The following is a 16,967-nucleotide window of genomic DNA, read 5'->3' as shown; positions in this document are numbered from 1 at the left end:
TCCAGAGAGAGAGTGTGAGAGATGGACATGGACAAATGGATTTATTTAGAGCTGTGGAACAGGACACCCTCTGATGTGAAGAGCTTGTCCTGGACAACTGCTAGTTGATTGAAGGCAAAATCAAAGGCCTCACAGATGAATTTGAAGAACTGGAATATAATCAATGTAGGCCTCACTTCAGTCACAAATTTGCCAAAGAAACCCTAGAAGCTTGAACTAAGTGATAACAGAGATCTCGGGGGGGCTGGAAGTATTAGCAGAAAAGCATCTGAACTTCATGCATCTAAATTTAAGTGGCAACAGAATTAAAGACCTCAGCACAATAGAGCCACTGGAAAAGTTAGAAAACCTCAAGAGTTCACACCTTTTCAGTTGTGACATAACCAACCTGAAGCTCCTCCGGCAGCTCATGTATCTCGATGGCTACAGCTGGGAGGACAGGGAGACCCCTGACTCAGATGCTGAGGGTTATGTGGAGGACCAGGATGATGATAAGGATGAGGAAGAATATGATGAAGATGCTCAGGTAGTGGAAGATGAGGAGGAAGAAGGAGAAGAGGGTAAAGAGGGTTATGATGACTGGGAAGTAGTTAATGAGGAAATGAAGATGTTGGTAAATAAAGGGGTCAGAATTGAAAAAGAGAAGCTGAAGATAAGGGAGAAGATGATGACTAAATGGAATAATCTATTTTGAAAAATACCTATTGTGATTTGATTTTGTACCCATAATCTCCTCTCTCCTCTGAAATTCCATCCCCTGAGATTTATTTTTTTCTGATAGTAATGTTGCTGTGAGAATGGGAGGGGAAAAGCATACTGAAGGCCGTAGGGGGAGGGAGGGCAGGAGGAAGTGGAATAAAATGCTATTTTTATTGAAAGAAAAAAAAAAGCAGTGATGAATGGAAATGAATAGGGAACCCAGGAATAAGCCCACATTTGTATTGTCAGTCAATCTATGACAAAGGTTGCAAGAATTATGCAATGGGAAAAAGTCTGTTTGATAAACAATACTGGGAAAACTGAACAGCTACATGCAAAAGAATGAAACTGGACCACTTTCTTATACCATACATAAAAATAAACTTAAAATGGATTAAAGACCTAAATGTGAGACCTGAAACCATAAATCTGGAAGAAAGCATAGGCACTAATTTATTGACATCAGCCTTAGAACATTTTCCTAGATATGTCTCCTCAGGCAAGGGAAACAAAGTAAAAATGAACTTTTGGGACTACATCAAAATAAAAAGCTTTCATACAGCAAAGGGAACCATCAACAAAATGAAAAGACAACCTACTGCATGGGAGAAGATACTTGCAAATGATATATCCATCAAGGGGTTAATATCCAAAATGTATAAAGAACTTACACAACTCAACACCAAAAAAACTCCCAAAGAATCCGATCAAAATATGGGCAGAGGACCTGGATAGACATTTTTCCAAAGAAGGATACATACAGATGGTCAACAAACACATGAAAAGATGTTGAACATCATTAATCAGGGAAATGCAAATAAAAAAACATAAGGAGATACTACCTTGTGCTTGTCAGAATGGCTAGAATCAAAAAGACAAGAAATAACAAGTGTTGAAAATGTGGAGAAAAAGGAACCCTCTTGCACTGTTGCTGGGAATGTAAATTGGTGCAACCACTGTGAAAACCAGAATGGAGATTCCTCAAAAAACTAAAAATAGAAATACCATCTGACCCAGTAATTCCAGTACCGAGTATTTACCTGAAGAAAATGAAAACACTAATAGGAAAAGATATCTGCACTCCTGTGTTTATTGCAGCATTACTTACAATAGCCAAGATATGGAAGCAACCCAAGCATCTATTAGATATAGATAGATATAGATATAGATAAATGGATAAAGAAGATGTGACATATGTTACTCAGTTATAAGAATGAATGAGATCTTGCCTTTTGCAATAACATGGATGGACTTAGAGGGTATTATGCTAAGTGTATTAAGTCAGATGGAGAAAGATAAATACCATATGATTTCACTTATATGTGGAATCTAAAAAACAGAAGAATAAACAAAAAGTAGAAACACCCATAAATACAAAGAACAAACTGATGGTTGCCAGAGGGGGATAGTCAAAATGGGTGAAGGGGGGCGGGAGATACTTGCTTGGAGTTATGGAATGAATAAATCATGGGGATAAAAGGTACTGGTAGGGAAGGTATAGCATGTAGTAGCATTGTGTGCTGACAAATGGTAGCTAAAATTGTGGTGAGCATAGTATAAAGTATAGAATTGTTGCATTATTGTGTTCGCCTGAAACTAATGTAACATTGCACATCAACTCTACTTCATTTAAAAAGAAATTTAGTATTACTTTGTAATTTTTACCTTATTCCATGCTGATGCAACACTCAAAACAATTTTGCCCCTCCAATTTAGTATTATTGTTGTATATTTCAATTCTCTCTTTTCATTGACTCTACATTCTGTTACTGAAAATTGAAATAACAAAATAATTCTTTCCTGTTATTTAATTTTTTTCTGTTATTTAAATTTTTAAAAATCAGGAAAAAAAATCTAATTACATACTCTGCCCTAATTGTTATTTATTACTGAAACCATTTAGTGTAAAGCCACCAAACTCTTTTTTTTTTTTTTAAGATTTATTTATTTATTTGTGATAGAGAGAGAGGCAGAGACACAGGCAGAGGGAGAAGCAGGCTCCATGCCGGGAGCCCGACGCGGGACTCCATACAGGGACTCCAGGATCGCGCCCTGGGCCAAAGGCAGGCGCCAAACCACTGAGCCACCCAGGGATCCCACCAAACTCTTTTTATATAACTTTTTCCCACAAGTTCTTTAGCTTCAATTTTTTACTGTAGGATTCATCTTTTGAATTTAGCTTTCTAAAATACACACAAAACTGTAAGACTGTTTCTTGGGCCAAATGAAAAATAGATCTAATTTTTTTTTTTTTAAGGCAGCAAGACATTCACAATCTAAGGAAGGAGAGAAAGATACAGGAAGGAAAAGGACAATTGATGTGGCACAGGCTATTAAAATTGTTACCCATGGGAGATTCTGTGTTGTGTGAATGGAGGTCATCTTGGTTTTTGGGTTTCCCAAAAAAGATTTGTATGAGAGTCAGCACTCCAATTAAAGACAGCCAAAGGAAACTAGCAAGCACAAAGCAGTTTATTAAGAACAGTACACTCTTAAGATGGGAGAGCAGGCAGGCCCATAGGGGGTAACTGCACTGGAGTTAGGGGTGTCTTTTCTTTCTTTCTTTTTTTTTAAAGATTTATTTATTTATTTATGAGAGACAGAGAGAGAGAGAGAGAGAGAGGCAGAGACACAGGAGGAGGGAGAGTGTCTTTTCTTTTTATGTTTGCATAAGTTATGGGTCATAGAGTGGTCTCGAACTGAGGTGGTTTCCAGTCATCTAAAGGACTCCTACTGGTAGGAAGGGGGAGTTTTTGATCCTACAAGATTCTTACCAGAACTGTCACAACCATCTTCCCCTACAGGACAGTAAGAGTCGAAACCACAGTGTAAATATAATGAACATACAGGCTAGAAAGGAGAATGCATGTTTGCAACTGCTGTTCTTGATCTGATAGCCCTGGGAGGTGGGAAACTATGTAAGCACTTTTCACCACTATCTTTGCTACCAGCTGGTATCTACCTACTCTGTCAAAATCATTGATACCTGGTTGTCTTTCACTCAACATAATTATTTCAAGATTCATTCATATTGTTGGATGTATCAACAGTTAATTCTTTTTTTATTACTCATAAAGTATTCCACTGTATTGGATATACCACGATGTATTTACCTGTACTTGTGTTCAACTCTTTGTGTAAACATATGCTTTCATTTCTCTTTAGTAGTAGATACATTTCTCTTTAGTAGATACCTAAGACTCTAATTGCTGAGTTGTATGGTAAGTATATATTTAGCTTTTTAAGAAATTGCCTGTGACTTATCTTCATTTTTCAGTGTTTTTCCTAATTTTGATGAAGTTCAATCTATCAGTTTTTAAAAAATGAATCATACTTTGGCTTCTATCTAAAAAGATAGTGCCTAGTCCAAGGTCACCGTACCCAGTTGTCTTACCATTTGTTAAAAAGCGTTATCTTTTCTCTACCAGATTGCTTTGTACTTTGGTGAAAATCAGTTTTTGTATGTGTGGGTCTACTTCTGGACTCTGTTTCATTGATATATGTATCTGTCTTTTTTGGAAGTACCACACTGTTTTGATTACCGTTAGTCTTGTAATCAGACACTATAAGCCTTTTACATTTTTCTTTATTGATGTTGTTTTGGCTATTTTAGGTCTTTTTGCATTTCTGTGTGAATTTTCTAATTAGCTTGTTGATTTCTACAAAAAAAAAAAAAGCCTGCTGATATTTTATTGAATACATTATTACATTGAATCCATTTGGGGAGAATGGCATCTTAGCAATAATGAATGTTGTGATCCATGAACATATTTTTTATTATGAACACAATATTTGTTTAGGTATTTAATTTCTTGGCAATGTTGTTTTGTTTTGTTTTGTTGTTGTCCTACGCAGGGCTTGAGCTCAGGACTCTGAGATAAAGACCTGGGCTGAGGGATGCCTGGGTGGCTCAGTGGTTTGAGCATCTGCCTTTGGCTCAGGTCGTGATTTCAGGAATCTGGGATTGAGTCTTGCATTGGGCTTCCCTGTGAGGAGCCTGCTTCTCCCTCTGCCTATGTCCCTACCTCTCTCTCTCTGTGTCTCTTATGAATAAATAAATAAAATCTTAAAAAAAAAAAAAGACCTGGGCTGAGATCAAGAGTTGGACCCTTAACAGACTGAGCCACCCAGGTCCCCCTCTCAGCAGTGTTTTGTAATTTGGGGTACATTGGTCTTTCCCATGCTGTATCAGATTTATCTCTAAGTATTCAGTATTTTAATGGTATTATAAATGATTGTATTTTCTATTTAGTTTATTTTAAAACTTTTTTTTAAAGATTTTATTTGAGAGAGAGCACAGCATGGGGAGTGGCAAGAGGGAGCGAGAGAAGTAGGCTCCCTGCTCAGCAATGTGGGGCTCAATCCCAGGGCCTTGAGATTATGACCTGAGCTGAAGGCAGACACTTAACCAGCTGAGCCACCCACGTGCCCCTAAGATTTTTTTTTAAGTAATCTCTACACCCAATATGGGGCCCAAACTCATGACCCGTAGAGCTCTTTTGACTGAGCCAGCCAGATGCTCCAATTTTCTGTTTCATTTCTTACTGTTGCTAATATATACAGATAAGTAGATTTTTTTCCCCTTTTTCTCTTGTGGTAAATTATACATAACATAAAATTTACCATTTTAAAGTATACACTTCAGTGATATTAAATCCATTAATGTTGTGCGTCTGTCCTTACCATCCACCTACAGAACTTTTTTCATCTTCCCAAATTGAAACTCCGTACTCATTAAATAGTAACTCTTTATTCTTTGATCCTGCAACTCTTGGCAACCACCATTCTACTTTCTGTCTTGTTTGACTACGGTATATGCCTCATATATGTGGAATGATACAGTATTTGTCCTTTTGTTGGGGTGCCTGTGTGGCTCACTCGGCTAAGCATCTGCCTTTGGCTCAGGTCATGATATTGGGGTCCTGGGATGGAGTTCCTCCAGGGGCTCCCTGCTCAGCGAGGAGTCTGCTTCTTCCTTTCCCTCTCCTCCCTGATCATGTGCTCTCTCTTAAATAAATAAAATCTTTAAAAAAATATTCTTTTGTGACTGACATTCATTTTAGCAAAATATTTTCAAGATTTATCCTTGTTGCATATTCTACATGTTGGAATTTCTTTTTAAAGCCTAGATAACATTATGTTGTGTATATATACCACATTTTGTTTATATATTCATCCATCAATATATACTTGGATTGTTTTCACCTTTGGCTATTTTGAATAATGCTGCTATGAACGTGGTTATACAAATGGCTGTTCAACTCCCTGCTTTCAGTTCATTTGGGTATTTATCTAGAAATGGAATTAGTTGGTCATATAGTAATTTTATGCTTGATTTTTTGAGGAGCTGCAATATATTCTCTGAGTGGCTGCACCATTTTACATTTCCACTAGCAATGCATAAGAGTTTCAATTTCTCCACATCTTTACTGACACTTATTATTTTCTATTTTGTTGTGTTTTCAATAATAGCCATACTAGTGGGTATAAAGAGGTATCTCATTCTGTTGTTGATTTGCATTTTCCTTTTTTTTTAATTTTTATTTTTTATTTATGATAGTCACACAGTGAGAGAGAGAGAGGCAGAGACATAGGCAGAGGGAGAAGCAGGTTCCATGCACCGGGAGCCTGACGTGGGATTCGATCCCGGGTCTCCAGGATCGTGCCCTGGGCCAAAGGCAAGCACCAAACCGCTGCGCCACCCAGGGATCCCCGATTTGCATTTTCCTAATGGTCAGCGATGTTGAGCATCTTTCCTGTGCTTATTGGTCATTTGTATATGTTTTTTAGAAAAATGTCTATTCAAGTCCTTGTTTTTGAATTGGATTTTGTTGAGTTGTTGGAGTTCTTTATTATGGATACTGACTCCTTATCATATAATATTTGAAAATATTTATTCATATTGTGGGCTGTCATTTTACTCTGTTGATAGTGTCCTTTGATGCACAAACATTTTAAATTTTAATAAAGTTCAACATGCTTATTTTTTTTTCTCGTTTGTGCTTTTTTGTGTCCTATCCAAGAAATGATTGCCAAATCCAGTGTCATGAAGCTTTTATCTGATGTTTTCTTCTCAGAATTTTATTTTATTTTTTTTAAGATTTTATTTATTCATAGAGATGCAGAGAGAGAGAGAGAGAGAGGCAGAGACACAGGCAGAGGGAGAAGCAGGCTCCATGCAGAGAGCCTGATGTGGGACTCGATCCCGGGACTCCAGGATCATGCCCTGGGCTGCAGGCGGCGCTAAACCGCTGCGCCACCGGGGCTGCCCCTTCTCAGAATTTTAAAATATTATTTCTTATATTTAAATCTTTGATCCATTTTAAGTTAATTTTTTGGTGTATGGTATTAGATAAGAGTCCAACTTCATTCTTTTGCATGTAGATATCCAATTTTCCCAACATTATTTGTTGAACAAAGCCTATTCTTTTCCCATTGGATCGTCTGGGTACCCTTGATGAAAATAAGTCCATCATACATCCACAGGATTACTTTTGGGCTCTCCATTCTACTCCATTAGTATATACATCTGTCTTTATACCAGTATCACACTGTTTTGATTACTGTAATTTTGTAGTAAGCTTTGAAATCAGGAAGTATAAGAGCTTTAACTTTGTTCCTTTTCAAGGTTGTTTTGGCTATATGAGGTCCCTCGAGATTCCATATGAATTTTAGGACAGATTTTTCTGTTTCTGCAAAAAAAAAAAAGTCATTGGGATTTTGATAGGGATCACATTGAATCTGTAGATCATTTTGAGTAGTATCTACCTCTTAGCAATATTAAGTCTTGCAGTCTGTGAAATAGAGAGTATCTTTCCATTCATTTTTGTCTTCTTTACTTTCCTTCAGCAACCTTTTGTAATTTTCAGTGTATAAGTCTTCTGACTTCTTGGTTTATTTCTATGTTGTTCTTTTTGATCCTATTGTAAATGGAATTATGCGTGTGTGTTTTTTTAAGATTTATTTATGTATTCTGAGAGAGAGAGCATACAGAGAAGGGGCGGCGGTGAGGGGCCCTGGGAGAAAGAGATCTGAAGCAGACTTCCCACTGAACGTGGAGCCCTACATGGGGCTCAAACCCACAACCCTGAGGTCATGACCTGATCTGAAATCATGAGTTGTATGCTTAACTGACTGAGCCACCCAGGTGCCCCTGGAATTGTTTTCTTAATTTCCAATTTGTATTGTACATTGTTAGTTTATAGAAATGCAATTGATTTTTCCGTGTTGATTTTGTATTCTGCTACTTTGCTGAATTCATTTATTCTAACAAGTTTCTTTTTGTGGACACTTAAGGTTTTCTACACATAAGATCATCTGCAAATATAATTTTACTTCTTTCCAAAATGGTTGCCTTTTATTTCTCTTTCTTGGCTGATGTCTCTGACTAGGACTTCTGGTACTATGTGGAATACAAGTAACAAATGCAGGCATCCTGCCGTGTTTCTGATCTTAGAGGAAAAGCTTTCAGTCTTTCACTATTGAGTATGAGACTCACTATGGACTTTTCATAAGTGGCTTTTATTCCTAGTTTCTTGAGTGTTTTTATCATGAAAGGTATTGAATTTTGCCAAATGTTTTTTCTGTATCAGTTGAGATGATCATATGTTTTTGTCTCCATTCTGTTACTGTGGTGTATTACATTGTTTTTTTTTTTCATATGTTGAGTCATTCTTACATTCCAGGAATAAATCTTACTTGGTCTTGGTATACAGTCCTTTTAATATGCTGCTGAATTTGGTTTGCAAGTATTTTGTTGGAAATTATCTGCATTAGTGTTTGTTTATAAGGGACATTGGTTTGTGGTTCTCTTTTCTTGTGTTGTTCAGGGTAGTGTTGGCCTCATGGAAAGACTTAGGCAAAATATAGTTGATTCTTGTATATTGCTCTAAAACTTGCAACCCTACAAAACTGAATTATTAGTTCTAGTTTTAGGGCTAATGTATAGATAGAGGTGGAACCATGTCACATGGCTGTACAGCAAATACCTGACTTCCAGATTGGGGCTGAGGAAATGATCAGTGGTTACTGGGAAATATTGTGGTATCAGAAGCTGAATCTCCTTTCCCCCTTGAGGTTATCTAAGTCTCAGTAAACTTGATGTGCAGGTGAACATGTGCTTAGACAAAGCATTCTCTTCTGATAATGCAGATTAGATGGGGATGGGCTTTCTCACTGAGCTTAATTTTTTAAAAGTATATTAATAACAATAGTGATGGTGCTCTTGATAATGAACTATCGAGGGACATTGAAGGATTGAAGCTAGGGAATAAAGGAAAACCAGACCAGTGATATTTCATTGAGGACAAGGAAGATAGTGTCTAAAACCTTTGTATAAATCTTGGGGTATATATTATTGCTTAATAACAAATCCTGATTTAGGGAGTACTCTGAGTTTGCTGTCTCCCATCTTGCATGAATGTCTAAGTGGATCAAACTATCTGAAATCCTGAATTATCATTGATCACTTAAGAATCTGAATTTTAAATCCTAGTTGTTTTTAACATCCTTAATATTGGTCCTTTCCTGATTATTATTTTCATCTAAACCTGTACATGAAATTATGTCTGTTTTATGGAGTTCCTTATTACAAAATAAGTAAATGCATGTGATTGATTATAAGCCATATTTTCCCTATTTTACTTGTTATATTTTTGTGTTTATGACTTATTAATGTCCTTGGAGCTTGCACCCATTTAAAAACAGCTCTTGAAGTTCTTGAATGAAGCATCTCAATAGAAACTGTGAAGATGGCTTTGTGTACAATATTATTAGGATACCATGTCCTAGATGTACATATCATAATTATGTTGTTTGAAAAATTTCTTACAGGCAAAATGTCATCATTATAAGAAAAAACGAATGGAGCAACAAGATATTATTACTTCTTTGCAAAAGGATATCTATAGATTAACAAAGGAGGACGAAGAGCGCGTTGTCACTCAAAACAGAGTATTTGCTTATCTCTGCAAAAGAGTTCCTCATACCATCTTGGATAGACAGTAATGTTTTCTACATAAATTGATATGTAGCTAGATTCATTGTCATTTTTTAAAACATTTTATCTTGGGAGTGGATATATCTCTTATAAACTGGAGGAGTCTTCCTCCCCCTTTTCTCTGCCCCCCCCCCCACTCCACCTAAAACGTGATTAAGTTATTGAAGAAACTGGTCATTTAGCCTCAAGAAGTTCTTGCTAGATTTTTTTTTCCTTATCGTATCATTTATTCTTCTGTTTCCTGTATTTCTCTAAATTAGAAGTTGGGGCTAAATTCAGATATAAATATTTTGGGCAAAATACTCCATAAGTGGTAATGTGTGCTTCTAATGTAATGTGTGATTGTAACATATCAGGAGGCACTTGGTGTCTAGCTGACTTACTTTTAAGGATGTTAATAAGATTGTTCAGAGGGTTAAATAGTAATCTGATCCTTCCTCTATGAAGTGGCCCATCATCTCTTCATCTAATGGTTTCATGCAATTGGTGATTTTGCAAAATGGTGATTTTTCAATTCTGTTCCTTTAAAAATTTTTTTCTGGAATTCTTCCATTAAAAAGAAAATTTGCTATTGACTAGGGGCTATTTGGTTGTTCTATGTGGTTTGTTACAGGGAAGATAGAATTAATACTCAGTTCTTTCATTTTAATCCCACTTTTTAGAGTAAGGAGTTGATGCCCTTATGATTTCTAGTGATAAGCAACATGATTTTTTGTTTGCGGCTGTCTTTTTTCAATTTTAATGATCATATTATTCTGTCTTTGGCCAGTAGGAACTTTTTCATACTGGTATTATAAGCCCTTTTGACTCAACTTCATTAATCTTTGTTAGATTTCTTACTTTTAGGGAACAGGCACATTCTATACATTTTTTTTTTTTTTTTTTTTTTGCCTCAGAACTCTTTTGGGGAATGAATCCAGATATTTGTTAAAGCTAACACTAAACAACCAGAATTAACTAAATTAAATTTAAGATTAATTACACATTTCTTTTAGCCAGGGATGGTTTTTAGAGGCCACAGTATGGGTGTTGGGGTTGCTTGTCATGCTTATAATGTTTATTGTGTTGTTATTGATTTTAGGACTTTTTAGTGAAGAGTACAAAGAGTTATGTATATTTTTGGGAAAAAATCATTAATTTTTTTTCCAACTGAAGTTAACATTCCAGGATTTTTATTTAAACTCTGATTCTAGGGCAGCCTGGGTGGTTCAGTGGTTTAGCGCCGCCTTCAGCCCAAGGTGTGATCCTGGAGACCCAGGATCGGGTCCCATGTCAGGATCCCTGCATGGGCCCTGCTTCTCCTGCTGTCTGTGCCTGTGCCTCTCTCTCTTTGTGTCTCTCATGAATAAATAAATAAAATCTTTAAAAAAAAAAAAACAAAAAAAACCCTCTGATTCTACATTTGTAACTTTCCTTTTATACTAAAACTCCTTGTTCCTAAGAACAATATAATTATTTATTATATATCATATAAAAATAGCTTCAAAATAATACTAGAATTACTGCTAACAATAAATCTATGAAATTTAAATTTCTTTACAATTATCTTTTTTTTTTAAAGATTTTATTTATTTATTCATGAGAGACACACAGAGAGAGGCAAAGACATAGGTGGGGGAGAAGCAGGCTCCCTGCAGGGAGCCTGATGCAGGACTTGATTCCCGGATCATGGATCTGAGCTGAAGGCAGGTGCTCAACCACTGAGCCTCTCAGGCGTCCCTGCAATTACCTTTGACATCAGTAGTACATCAGTGTTCAAAAATATCTTGAAATATTTATTTGTATGTTTGTATCACCAAATTAATGTACAGTTAGGTTTGTTTCAATTTTTTTTCAATGGTTAGGGATTACTTTGTTTTCCGTTTACATTTGAATATGTAAGACATCGATGTGATTCCATTGTAAAAGCTAATCATTTATATTCAGAAGAGTTGTGTTTTCATTTCTGTCCCCTTGACCCTATTCCTTTCTGCTATAGTTAATGCTAAATGTCTAGTGTTATTTATTTATTTTTTAATTTATTTATTCATTAGAGACCCCGGGGTGGGGGTGGGGGAATGGAGACAGAGAGAGAGAGAGAGGCAGAGACACAGGCAGAGGGAGAAGCAGGCTCCATGCAGGGAGCCCGACGTGGGACTCGACCCCGGGACTCCAGGATCACACCCTGGGCAGAAGGCAGGCACTAAACCGCTGAGCCACCTGGGCTGCCTTATTTCCCTGTTTTGTATAAAAGATACACCATGTTTTTTTCACTTAATAGAATAAACTACATCTTAACTAGTCTTAACTATTTACATAGTAGGATTGGGAGTCTTTACTAACTAGGTATTTCTATTTTTCTATAAAAATAAATGAGGTCTTATGCAACTTAAAAACAAGTTAAGACTATAGATCTTGATAATTATTTAAGAAACAATACACACATATATAATTCTCATCCTTTTGAAGGAAGAACAAGGACAAAAATTTAAAAATTGAAATTAAGGGCAACCCGGGTGGCTCAGCAGTTTAGTGCTGCCTTCAGCCCAGGGCCTGATCCTGGAGACCTGGGATCAAGTCCTAGTCAGGCTCCCTGCATGGAGCCTGCTTCTCCCTCTGCCTGTATCTCTGCCTCACTCTCTCTCTTATCTCTCATGAATGAATGAATGAATGAATGAATAAATAAATAAACCTTTAAAAAATAAAAATTGAAATTAAAATATAAAAATAGAGATAGATGTGAATAAATTTAAAAAAAGAAGCAGAGAAAGAAAAAAATAAGTGTAAGGAAGAACTAAAAGAAGAGAGACAATTACAGTGGGAAAAGTAGGGGAGTAAGAAAGATGGAGGAAAGGGAATGAAAAACAAGTACAAAACCCAGCCAATTTGAGTGAGTCAGCGAGAGAAAGAGAAGCATTGAGAGAACTTACCATGTACCATATAAAGTCAAGGTAATTCAGGTGTGAATTTGTCTGATGACCTAAAGATTCTATACTTTATTTGATTTTTTAATAAAGCTAATTTTCAGTTTGAGGCACAGAACTTAAAATTGTAAATTAACCTTATTAGAAATACATGAGTTGTAACCACTACAGTTATTGTTAAAAGTGACAAAGGCAATGGGAAAAACAATATAGAACATATACAAATGAGTGAAATCATGTTTCCTGCCATTTATGGATCTGATAGTCTAGCTGGGTAGATAGACACATACTGAAGTAAGTAAAATATAAGACCGATAGCGATATGCGCTATAATGATGGAGCCCATAGGATAATAAGTGGGCATGACAGAAGGAGAGATTCATTTCCTTTGAGGAAGATGGGGATGACCAGAAAGGCATTATGAAGGTCATAACTTACAAACTACATTATTAGGCACTATCGAATTGTAATAGGCAGAGGTGAGGGAAAGGTATTTTAGTTAGAGAACTATGATGGCAGGAAAACTGAATATATTTGAAAATAGCAAGTAGTCCAAGTAGTCAAAGAGATTTGGAGCATAGAGTGCACAGATGATGGTGATGAGTATTTTAGGAGACGCTACGGAAAGGTGTGCTGAAGCTTTGAAGGACTTAAACTGCAGGCTGAAGTGTTTAGGTTCTGCTTACTGTATAGCAGGAAAAAAAAAAACCAGGATTTCTGATTAAAGAAATTAAACCCAGAGACAGACAAGTTAATAATCACTTGTAATAATCAAGGTTGGAGATTGCAAAGGCCTGGATTAGGGCCAAAAGAAAGGAGAGCTATTGGAAAGATGGACAGGAATTGTCCAGACTAACTGGCTGTAGATACTGAAAGAAGGACAGGAGTCAAAAATAGCTAGCTTCTAAGCTAGGTTTGAGGAGGAGGGATGGAAGATGATGAATTCATTTATGGGTGTGTGCTTAGGCACCTTCTATCAGCCATGTAGAGATATCAGGCCTGCAGTTAGAAGGGCCAAGCTCCATAGAACTTTCAAATTTCAGATAAAGGAAGAAAGTAGGCAGGAGTTACATTTGGATTTGAGGATAACTAAAGAACAAAAGTATTTCAGGAGAGGTGATACTTCCTGCCTCATCAGTTTATAGGTTTGCCTTCTTGCTGTCTTGCTCAGAATTCCATTTGACAAACAGTGAAGTCCTCCCTAAAAGTTTACTGAAGGTATCCAGTAACAATCAGAATGAATGAAGTTTGCTATGAGGGAAAAGATAGAGATGGAATGGTAGTGTAAGGGAGGAGATAGGGGTGACAGGGCTTGTGAAGGATATAAAGGAAATTAAAGCATCTTTACAGGATAATATGAAAGCTGTTATGTGTTGAGATCGAGAAAGATTGAGCGAAAGAATAATCCAGAAAGTTCTAATATTAAAAGCACAAGTGGTTGAATTAGGTCTGAAAAAATGAGGAAGTTTCCCAAGATGGAGAATTCGTATATTTTAAAAGAATAACATGTGAAAATATAGTGTTATTTTTTTCCTTGAGGATTTTTTAAATTGCAAAAGCAGTACATGTTTATAGAAGTTCAAACAATATAAAAGTGTGTAAAGCAAAATATATCTGCTTACCCCTCCTATAACCCCTTTTAATAGTTTGGTTTGTGTCCTTCCTCGTGTTTAACAACAGGAGTGCCATTGGCATTTTGAGTGAGGTGGTTCATTGTTTAGCACTGCTGTCAGTTTGTTGATGAACTTTTAGCACCCTGCCCCCTCCCCAACGAGTTATTGTGACAACCAGGACTATCCTCTAGGTTATGGTATTATCGCCCGCTTGAACTCACAGAGTTCTTATTCAATACAAATACAACTTCACATACAATTATTTTTTAAAAACAAAAATAGAGCAATACTCTACATTTGGCTATGCAACATTACTTTTTTTCCTTATCAGTTTTTATTAGGATATGCAAATTTACATTATTTCTTCTATGCTTCATTGTTTTCTATAGAGTGGATATGTCATTATTTAACTTTTATTGAAGAACATTTAGATTGTTTCTGGGTTTTCACTCTTGTAAATAACAGTGCAGTGAACGACTTAATTTTGAGTACCAAGTTTGATCAGATATTTCTGTGGGAGCAATTGCTAGAGGTAGAATTGCTGGGACAAGGAAAATATTTATTTAATATGTTGAGGTATAATTTTCATGGTTACTTTAAAATCTATACTTCAAAATTAAAATATATGGCTTAGTATAATACTTATGACAAAAATCACTTAAAAATTTTTAAAAAATGTCTAGATAACCTGTACCTTTATTGCTGTAATTGGAAATTATATAGAGAGAATAGTATAGTAAATGGTCCAATACCACATTTTGAAAACTCCGTTTATCTCCTGTTTTCTAGGTTACTTTGCCTAATTGATTACTATGAATCTAAAATTAGAAAATTTCAAAAACTAAGGTAAGACTAATCCTCTATTACAGTTTTTGAAGTTAGTCATGAATCACACCAAATTTATAGTCTTTGAAACTTTAAATATGCTTTGGAAATCTACCTAATATGTAACTATGAATTTCTTTTTCTTTTATAAAGATCTTAAAGTTTGTGTTTTACTTTTTATGTTAAAATGTACTGTTGCATTTATTTTAAAATATTTATGTTTAATAATCAAAAAAATATTTGTCAAAGAAGAAATAATATTTATTTTAGTTTGTTGAAGCATTATAATTTGTTCTACTGATGTCATCTAGCTACTGGATAGTTACTGAGTGTATCCACAGAGTGCATAGGATTAGACTGTCTACAAAAGTGCAACATAATTAGTATGCAGATTTATATGAAATAAAAAAATGTCATTGTGAAAAATCAAACATATAGAGTAAAACACACTTGTCATTTCTGATAAAAAAATTAAAAGTAAAGGTAAAGATAATAGTCTTTGACTAACCTAAAATAACTGAGGGATATCTAAAGCCAAATAATCTAAAGTATTTAATCTAAAGGTCATTAAAACAGCTGTTTTGTCTCCTTGTTTATAGATGGAATAATTCTTTTAACAGTTATTTATTTGAGCACCTACCTTGTGCTATGTTTTTTTAGGTACTTAGGAAACCATAATAAACAATGCAGATGGGATCCCTGGGTGGCGCAGCGGTTTGGCTCCTGCCTTTGGCCCAGGGCGCGATCCTGGAGACCCGGGATCGAATCCCACGTCAAGGCTCCCGGTGCATGGAGCCTGCTTCTCCCTCTGCCTGTGTCTCTGCCTCCCTCTCTCTCTCTCTCTCTCTCTCTCTCTCTGTATGACTATCATAAATTTAAAAAAAAATTAACAATGCAGATAAATTCTCCACTTTTGTCAGGTGTACATCTTGTATTCTTGACCCAAGAATAATGACTTTCCAGAAACACAGCAGGACCAGTGGCAGAGCTGTGCTGGTTGCTGATTCCTCCTAGCACCTTGAGGACTCTAAAATGACAACAACAACAAAAAAACAAAACAAAAAACCCCACCAACAAAAAAGCCAGAATAGAAGGGAGAAAGAAGTGAAAAAAGGAGGAGAAAAAGACAAGAGAACAACTAATGATAGAGCAATTCCTTGTTTCATTCTACTCAGAAAGTAGCATTATATCAAGTAACTTCAGAGACCTCCTGATTTCCAAGTGAAACTCTTTTTTTTTTAAGATTTTATTTATTTATTCATTCATGAGAGACAGAGAGAGAGAGAGAGAGAGAGAGAGAGAGAGAGAGAGGCAGAGACATAGGCAGAGGGAGAAGGAGGCTTCATGCAGGGAGCCTGATGTGGGACTTGATCCTGGGACTCCAGGGTCACGCCCTGAGCTAAAGGCAGACGCTCAACCACTGAGCCACCCAGGAATCCCAAAACTCTGTCTTTTAAATAATAGGCATGCTGTGAGATTCTACAGAGATGAGACAAAGATTTGGATATAGTTCTTACCTTCTAACTAAGATTCTACAATCTAGTAAAGGAGTAAAATGTAAACACATTAATAATTAAGAAAAGTAATAGATTAAAAAACAATATCATTATAGAGTAATTATTAAAAGTTGTACAGACAGTAATATAGGAGTTTAGAACAAGAACAAAATAGTTTTGGATGGAGTGACCAGGGAAGCCTTTACAAAACAGATGAGGGTTGTGCTTCAGCTTGAAGGATAAGTAAAATTTGGGAAAGTAAAAAGGCAAAAAAGGTAGTCATTTTAGACTGCTTGATGCTATGAGCAGAAGTGCATAGATTAAAAGCGTAGACTTTTTTATGGCACTGTGATTTAACCAATTTGTCTGGAGTTCAAAGGATTTGTTGGTATGTTCATAGATGTAGTAACCTATAAAGAACATTCTTTAACAA

General features: G+C 36.0%; 1 protein-coding gene and 1 pseudogene across 8 annotated transcripts in view; both read left to right on the top strand.

Moving 5' to 3' along the window:
• The window catches only part of CEP70 (centrosomal protein 70), a 105,726-nt gene that overhangs the window by 48,408 nt on the left and 40,351 nt on the right, over positions 1-16,967 (top strand). For all 8 annotated transcript variants that reach the window (XM_055321263.1, XM_055321262.1, XM_055321261.1 and 5 more), the window contains 2 exons: positions 9,532-9,701; positions 15,003-15,059. In XM_055321263.1, the coding sequence (XP_055177238.1) occupies positions 9,532-9,701; positions 15,003-15,059 (227 nt within the window). The remainder of the gene's footprint in view (positions 1-9,531; positions 9,702-15,002; positions 15,060-16,967) is intronic.
• LOC129507073 (putative acidic leucine-rich nuclear phosphoprotein 32 family member C) lies at positions 22-675 on the top strand (annotated as a pseudogene).

The sequence above is a fragment of the Nyctereutes procyonoides genome, unplaced genomic scaffold, assembly GCF_905146905.1.
Source record: "Nyctereutes procyonoides isolate TBG_1078 unplaced genomic scaffold, NYPRO_anot_genome, whole genome shotgun sequence".
Classification (NCBI taxonomy): domain Eukaryota; kingdom Metazoa; phylum Chordata; class Mammalia; order Carnivora; family Canidae; genus Nyctereutes; species Nyctereutes procyonoides.
The sequence above is the reverse complement of the archived record's forward strand: the minus strand, read 5'-3'. Positions and strand labels throughout refer to the sequence as shown.